Here is a 9,065-nt window from a genome sequence, read left to right on the forward strand (position 1 = left end):
TTTCTTCTGTATACACTATATTTGAGACTACATCAGACTATATGAGCAATAAAAGCCTGATATATCAAATATGATACTCAACAACACCACATATGCAAACTTTTCAATATAGGTTCAATAAACTGTCCCTTTTAAAAATGGTTAATGTCAGGTTTTACTGGGTTAAAGATCAAGAAATCAAGCGTAGCATTAGTTCTGGCAGGTCACGTTAGTCAAGCTTGCATCAGCTGACTCTAAACTGATCCCCATCTACCTATAGGGATACGACACCTATCTAAGCATTCATATATAAGGTCCCTCAGTTTATCAGCAGTTTTCGCATTGCTCAATAGCTAATTATCCTCCTCCATCCCCAACTCCTCCTCTGTCAGTCAGGATCCAGCCTTCTGATTCTCCTTTGATTCAGACTAATTCTAAAATATACAAAAATTACTGAACTTTAACGATATCTGCATACTTTCGTTGGTTCTGTTCTGTTCTAGGCTGCATGGATGTGCAGGGAGTTCTTGCCCAGAACAGAACCATACCGTCAATCCAAGCTGTATGCTAATTGTCAGTCATCTTTGATGATAGTGGTCCTGACAGAAATCCCATTAGAGCTCAGCAGATTATTTAGAAGAAAACACAAGATGAATCTCACACCAACTTTTTTCATTTCAGTTTGTTTTCATAACTTTTGGTTCTCAAAGTGAAATTCAGCAGCTCTAGAGCTCTGTGTGTGTGTGTGTGTGTGTGTGTGTGTGTGTCTTTGAGGTAACAGTGAAGCAAAGTGCTCCTGTTTTTCATTTCCTGTGGATGTGTGGCTTTTCCTCCAGAATATATTAAGCACTTCATATTACACTGGTAAGCGTTTTAATTAAACTTCTTTTAATTAAAGTTACCTTTGTTCTGATTAGCCTCTGCTAATTGATTCAATTTGTCTCTTGTCGTGTATTGGACCTCTACTTAGTTAATGAATTAATTGATCAACCTTCAGCGTATTTTGGGTTGGTAAGAGGATTTTGACATCTAACCGCTTTAATCTTGTGCTGGCTGGAAACTGAAGGATTTTACATCCAGTCAAGCTCTGTATGTGTCCTCATGAACGTACTATCAAAATATCCTAAATTCATGCGCATTACTCACCACAAACTTTGAGGATTCATTATTTTTGTAACTAAAAATGCTTGTTTAAAAAAAAAAAATATTTAAAATCTTATTTTAGTAAAGATTATAGCCTACATGTAAGCCTAATAATGTGCAATTTCAGCAGGACTTTTCCATGAAGAACAGAAAAGTGCTTTAAATGGAAGAGTTTGAAACTCCTCAGCTCATAAAATGCAATAGTGTGTATGTGAGTCGGAACTGAACATCAGGAGAAACAGATGAGCTGATCTTAAGATGTTTGATGATCTGACCTTGGCTTTAACGTGAAGCCACATTGTGGTGGGAATAGAGCTCCCTCTAGTGGACATCAGCTATACTCAACACAAGAAGAAAGTGCTGCTGTTAATCTAATATATAGCCTCTATACAGTGGATGGACAAAACATGTGAACAAGTGTGAACACCCATTATTATAGCGGTTAATATCATATTTGTGCAGGTGAAAAAAAAAAAAAATGATGCAATTATCTTTTAGTTCTCTATATTCTCTAGTTTTAGTGTAGTACAAGTTGTATTCAGCAGTTTTTATTACCAGCCATGGGGCAAATGGGTGACAAATCATCGGTAAACTTAACAGCCCAATTGTTTGGTATTATAAGAACAACAGTCTTTGTGATCATGCAGAAACAAAGTGTGTTAAACTTCATCAGTGAAGAAGAATAGTGGATGAAATCTGAAAGTAAGCAATAGGGGTCATCAAAGAATAAGAAGGATTGTATCCATTACAACACAGAACTACTACAGCAAATTGACAACAATAATCGCCACAAAAACACCTAAAAAGGCTGCTAAACCTTTACTCATAGACACCAGTGCTTAATGTGAAATTGTGAAATACTAAAGTTTTGACATTTTTCCTCCTCCAACATCTCTAGAAAAACTGTCAAATGTTCTTATAGACAACATCGAACTGGAGACTATTCAAAAGGTGCATGAATTTATTGAAAGAAGATTACATGCAAATATGAAATGAAATATTGGCTATTTTCCATGTAATCACATTATGTTGTACAACCCCTGTATCTTAATTTAAAACAAATTTATCTAAAACTAAACCTATATGGGTTACATTTTATATTAGGTGGCCTTAACTACTATGTACTTACATCAAAAAATAAGTACAATGTATTTATTGTGTTCATATTTTATTGCAAAACACTTTTGCTACAGGTTTGGTGGTTTGGGTAGGTTTAAGGGTGGGTTAAGGTGTAAGGGATGGGTTGACAGTGTAAATATAAATGTAATTACAGAAATTAATTACAGATGTAAGTACATATAGGTATTTTTAAAAATATAAGTACAATGTAAAAACATATATGTACACAATAAGTGTATCAAATGATTAATTTAAATGTAAGTACATAGTACACTGTAAAAAGTGAAAGTTGAATTAACTTAAAAAAATTGAGGAAACCCGTTGCCTTAAAATTATTAAGTACATAATAATTAAAAAAAAAAAAGTTAAGTGAACTTGACGATTCAAATAACTTATTTTTTTAATTATCATTTACTTAAAAAATTTAAGGCAACGGGTTTCCTCAATTTTTTTAAGTTAAGTCAACTTATCACTTTTTACAGTGTAGTTAAGGCCACCTAATATAAAGTGGGACCCCTATATGTGACCCAGGACCACAAAACTAGTCATAAGAGTAAAAGTTTTGAAATCGATCAATCAAACACACAAAACTACTTACAAAATTTAATCAAAATAATAATAATAATCGAAATACCCGTTGACTTAAAGATGATGGAACCAGAAGTGCTAAAATGTGAACTTCATTTTAGCCTGCAAACATACGTCATCCCTGCAGCATGCTGTTGGCAACACTTTGACATGAGTCTGAATGCAGTCGTTGACTCGATATTTATAATATTGTGCAATTAGAAGCAAAAGCAAAACATGAAAACTTCAACTGACTCTCAAAATGGTCAAGTATGTTGTTAAAGATAGCATCTCATCACAAATTCCCACCGTATCCACAGAAAGCTCATCATCAACCCTGACTGCTGTTGAAATTATTACACTGTTGATTAAATTAGTAAAAGCAATCACAATCTCTTAAAGCAAGTTAATTGGGAGAATTTATTTAGCCCTACTGATGGCTTTATGCATGTTTGATTAAGTATTATAAGGTTTGTTTTTCAGATTTTGCATAATATGTCTTTAAATCTTGCACAAAATGATCGGGCGCCCCATTAACGATCATAATAAACTCTTTTTAAAAGCGCCTCTCGTTATGATTTATCTGCGGCAAGATGTGCTGCTCCGCTCACTATCTGGCCATCTGACAAATAGGCAGGATGCAATCGTACAGTCATGCCATAAATCTGCAGCCGTGCAGAGCTGTGCAGTGCACTGGAAAAGTTAGGCAGAGGTCAAATCAACTTTATGAGAGATCTCTCTCTCACACACACACACACACACACACACACACACAGGTTTATTTCTCTATCTTAGTGAGGACATTGCATAGACTTCCATTGATTTTCTATCAGGTTAATGATGTTTTCTATCAGCTAACCCAACCACCCCTTAACTTAACCATCACAGAATCATGTGCAGAACACTAGATTTACATCAAAACATCTTTTGGCTGATTTATAAGACTTTTTAACTGGTGAGGACCAGTAAATTGTCCTCACTATAGAACGTTGTCAAAGTATTTCACAATATAAGTGAGGAGTACATTTGGTCCTCACAAGTAGGCCTTTGGTCAAACAAGCACACACATAAACAGTTAAACAGAACAACTTGAGTCTGAAGGCATTAGAATGATTCATGCAGATATGCAACATTATGTCATTTCTGTTACTATCTGTTACTGCATGGAGACTATTTTAAAGCTACTGTTGGGAGAAATAGTTTGATTTCTGACTTATATGTAAAATTACCAGATGGCATTGTGATGATTAAGTTTGACCCACTGTAAAAAATTGAATTTAATTATTCATATAAGACTTAAGTGTGTTATTCACTCCAGACTTGTGAATGAATCTATTAATATTCTTTAGGCTACTTATATTTTTATATTACATTATACTTATATTTATGAAAAAAGTCACCAAATTAGACCGAATATCAAAATAAAATTCACAGAAGACGCTTGTGACTCAAAACAAGAGACCACTGCTAATTTAATCAGCATGAACTATTCTGATAATAATATCCTAAATCTTTAAGAAAAAAAAAAGAAAATAGAAACGCTGTCGTCAGAGATTTTATAAAAAAAATAATAATAATAATATTTTAAAAAAAAAAAAATAGGAGCCTGCGCCTTTAAATTGTCCGCCTGTTGTCATAGTAACCAGTGGGCCGGTGTGTTTTGCGACAGACCGTGTTCCGCGCCGCAGCACATCACCAGCAGATGAATGCAACGTAAACGCATGTGAGTTTCATCCACTTATTCTATATCTAATCACATTTGATGTATATATAATATGTAATATGTGAAGCGTATGACGAGATGTGAGTGATAATGTGATCTGCCTGTTGAACAGCTTTATATGAGGCCTTGCATTTATAGAATAACCATTACATTAAATATAAGCAGATTTCGGCATGTTTACATAAAAACGAAAATTCTCCTTATGTTCTTTCAACACTTAAACCTTCACAAAAACCAATACTATGAATTATGGACACAGTACCATTAAATTATTTTGAGTACTGTGTAAATACAGTGTTATAAATACAGTATATAAGTTTTTCTTGCAATACAATGGTATTCTTGGAATACTATAGAAATATCATGGTTTATGAGTATGGTATTCATTCTGTATCATGTTATTACTTTGTGATACCATCATTGTACCATGGTACTCCCCTTTTTGAAGGGAATGCATTCTGTGAGAGTGCTATGAATGTAATCTAAATTAAACATTGCGTTTATAGCACATTTACAGCACTTTTATTGTTATTTTTGAGGTTGACCAAAGTTTTTTTTTTTTTTTTAATACAAGTACAAGTATCTGGAGAGCAGGGTGACTGATGGCCTGTATGATAGTACAGTTTAATGGCAGCAAGTGAGATGTGTGCAATCAGGTGGTGGAATTGACATGAAACAAAGGCTGTTTCAAAGTAGTAGGATCCGATGAAGAGGAACTGCCTTTGATTCCCAGGGAATACGTGAACTGATCAAATGTACAACCTGAATGCAAAGTACGTCGCTTTAAATGAAAGCATCTGCCAAATGCATTAACGTAAATATCAATAGTATTAGTAGAGCTAATGCATCTATTAATTCTAAATTAAAATTATTTACACTTTGTCATCTGTCTGCATGCTTTAAATAGAATAATTTACTGCCCAATAAGCAGGGTCATTCAGATTCAATTAGAATATGTTCTCAACTTGACCAATTAACCAAAAAGAAACAGTGTATCCGGTGGAGGTAAATAGGTTTAATAAGGTATTTAGTGTCTCTGAAGCTGTTAGCAAATCTTCTAGCAAAGCGTGTGTTATTGTATCTTGTGCATTATGTTTTTTTTTTTTATACTTGTCATAATTACTCATATTAGCCAAAAATCAGCTGATCGATCTGCCTGGATGATATGTTGGCATATCACTAATTATTTTTATTATTAATTTTTTTTTTTCTCCAGAGTTTCAGTGCTATGGAGATGCCCATTGGATGAGCGCCAGTGCACTTAGTCATGGGAACATCGCATTTACATCCATCTGCATTTTAGTTAGCTGCCGCTGGTCCTGTTATGCAACATGCAGCCCTGGAGTTACTGGAAGAGTCCTGTGAGTGGGCCTTCCTGAATCCAGGGGGTTTCCAAGCCCACCCATGCCTGTCATTCCCATCCCACGGAGGGTTCGCTCCTTCCATGGCCCTCACACTACCTGCATGCACTCCGCCTGTGGTCCGGCGCGCACCGCCCAGCTCGTACGCACCAAATACAACAACTTTGACCTGTACCTGAAGTCTCGATGGATGTATAGTTTCATCCGGTTCCTTCTCTATTTTGGCTGCAGCCTTTTTACCTCCCTCCTCTGGGTGGCACTGTCTGCACTCTTCTGCCTGCAGTACGTCAGCGTGCGAATTTTCCTTCGTCTTCAATACAAGCTGTCCGTCATTCTACTGCTGCTGGGTCACCGCCGGCTGGACTTTGGCATCCTCAATGATCTGTTTATATACAGCATGCATGTTACCATGTTTCTGATCGGAGGCCTGGGATGGTGTTTCATGGTCTTTGTAGATATGTGAAGTTCGGTCTGGTTGAATGATCACTGTGTTGAAAGACACTCCATTTGATTTGCTTTTTGAGCATGCAACTTTTACACATCTTGACAGAACTGAGAACATATGTGCGACACATTTAAAAAAAGCTGAAATACTTTTCCACAGCTTGCTTCTCATTCCAGTGTAAGAAAAATGTTATGAGTGTGCATGGTTTTTCTTTTTTTAGATTTGATATTAATTAAATGTGTTGTATTCTAACACTGTGCATAGGGAAGTATGATTTATTTTTTGTTTTTAATGTCAGTAAACCGATGTTTCATATATTTTTAGATCTGCATGTGCCTCTTATGTTTGCTTTTGAGAAGGTGCTATTTTATCTCAGTTTTCCTTCCTTCCATTCTCATGCAGAAATATCCTTCGCTAATGGCCTCTTTCAGCTTACTTGCGGCGTTCAGACCATATTATTTGTATGGTGCCAATCAGAGCATGAGTCTGATGCCCCATGTTGCATTAGTGTGGTGTTATTGGCGCCAGCCTGGCATGAAAGTAAAGTGAGTGAGTACAATCTCCTATTGTTTGAGGATCAAACATCATATGCCTCATACTTGGCCAAGCATGCTCTTTTGTTCTGAAACTGAACGGACACCAGTGACATTTCAGACAAGCCATTGTACAGCTCAACCCAGAAGGGTCAATGCCCTGATGAACCGACACATGTACAGCTGCCGAATGACTGGAGTATCACCTGTGTCAAATGGCGAACTCTCTTGGAGGGACACATATCTACTACTGCAGACCTGCTCAAATAGTTATTGTGGTGTAGCAGAGTTCAATAACATCTCAGGAACAGCATCAAAACACTAGGAATAAAAATTGTGTAAATCTTACCGGTGTGTGCAATTATGATTTCTGTGTATAATAAATGTGTCCTAGACAATTGTGTCCTAACTTTGATTCAAAGAGATGCATTGGAATATTCTGTGTTTTTGTCTTTGACCAATATGGGTTTTTAGTGACTGATACTGATATCCAGAGAACAATAAAACTGATAGATAAATATAGCAAAAGCAATGAACACAATCTAAATAAACACTTATTTTGCATAATACTGGCTTTAAATCCACAAAAAAAAAGCTGTGCTTATATGACCACAACACACTCTTAGAATTGTATTTGTACGGTGTGTCCCAAAGACTCCCTTGTTTGTGGAACTACTTTCTTATGCTAAAGATTCAGGATTATTCATTACTAGTTAAAAATCATCATTTTACAATTAGCAATGGATTAGGCTGTTTCTGAGAAGTTACTAGAGTAACAAGGAGCCAGCACAACTGAAAATTACTTTTATACATAAGTTCAATAAATAATAGTTATTACCAATAAAGTATTACAAAGTAACCTTTTAGACACAATATTGCTTGTTACTTTGTCTATTTTTGCTTTGTCAGATAGTTTCAAAAAAGCCACAGTTGAAACAAGCAACACACATTAGTGATGTTTTTTCCCCCTAAATAATCAATATTTTTTAACAAATTGGTTGATCAAATGATTCAATGACTCGGTAACGTTCAATTGCTGTCTCCTACTGGTGTAATAAAATCTTTTGAAAAAAAAACTGAAAAATCTTGCTAATGCACAGTCTGTCTGGAACAGGAAAACAAGACAAGCAGAATGATACAAAGAGTGAAAAGTCCTTGTGCTGTTGGTGTCCTGTATATTAAGTTAATTAAACATACATATTAAATAATTAATCTATCTGGTCATTATGTCAGTGTGCACCAAAGGTGTCTTTGGCTTGAACAACATTTAATCAACAAGGTCTCCCCAGTGCCAACTGTTGTGCTTTCCTCCTCATTAAGTTTACATGGTAGACAAACCTGTTTCTTTTTACCATTTAATCTGAGTGAACACCTCATTGGTGCCAGGTGCCATCTTGGTGTGATGGTGTAGAATCCTTAACATTTAGCAACAAGGTGATGCTAAATGATGGTGAAGGAAGGTAGCGGTAAACTGTAGTGCCCCTTTACTGGTTGATGAGGATGAGTTTGGTAACTTCCAACAGATCCAGTGGCACTGGCTCATCAAAAGTCTGAACATAGATCAGCACAAACGAGAATAAGCCTGAGATGCAAAGAGCAGGGAAAGTAACCACTTTTCTCAGTTCTTTCCTATATTCTTTACAAACCTACACCTGACACAGGTGTAACTGTCTAATCAGTTGATCAGTCAGTCCCTTGGTTGGTAAATATCTCCTCGGTTTGCCAACTCTTGAGAACAACTGCACAAATGATTTTCAGTGTAGTGTTGAACCAAAGTGTTCAGGTTAATATATACTGGTCCCAATTATACTTTTTTCGAGGAGGCTCCGCAATATCCAAGGATATGCATTGAAAGGGTTTGGCAGAAGGCGCATAAGAAGAGTAAACACAGACAGGTGTATCCAATTCTGCTTCTGGAGCACCAACATCCTCTAGATTTCAGCTCCAACCTGCTCCAATACACCACGCTGGAAGTTTCTAGTGATCCTGAAGACCATGTTGAGCTGGTTCAGGTGTGTTTGATTAGGGTTAGAGCTAAACTCTGAAGGACAGTGGCCCTCTAGGATCAGTATTGTACACTCCTGTAGTAAGGTAAGGAAAGAACCACAATACCTTTGAAAATCATTATAAATTGATTGCCAGAGCAAGTGAGAACTGATTCTCATGTCCCAGAAAGCGGAGTCGGGTGAATAATT

At 36.3% G+C, this 9,065-nt stretch overlaps 1 protein-coding gene across 1 annotated transcript; it reads left to right on the top strand.

The window, feature by feature from the left end:
- The first annotated feature begins 4,444 nt into the window (after positions 1-4,444).
- Positions 4,445-7,807, top strand: LOC131541069 (transmembrane protein 250). The gene is made up of 2 exons (XM_058776565.1): positions 4,445-4,531; positions 5,748-7,807. Exon 2 carries the CDS (start codon positions 5,936-5,938, stop codon positions 6,353-6,355), a length of 420 nt encoding a protein of 139 aa, XP_058632548.1. The 5' UTR covers positions 4,445-4,531; positions 5,748-5,935; the 3' UTR covers positions 6,356-7,807.
- Positions 7,808-9,065: the final 1,258 nt, after the last annotated feature.

Source organism: Onychostoma macrolepis, chromosome 05 (genome assembly GCF_012432095.1).
Source record: "Onychostoma macrolepis isolate SWU-2019 chromosome 05, ASM1243209v1, whole genome shotgun sequence".
Classification (NCBI taxonomy): Eukaryota; Metazoa; Chordata; class Actinopteri; order Cypriniformes; family Cyprinidae; genus Onychostoma; species Onychostoma macrolepis.

Excerpts from the sequence above, each read along its gene's own strand:
- LOC131541069 (XM_058776565.1), top strand. The coding sequence starts at position 5,936 with ATGCCTGTCATTCCCATCCCACGGAGGGTTCGCTCCTTCCATGGCCCT.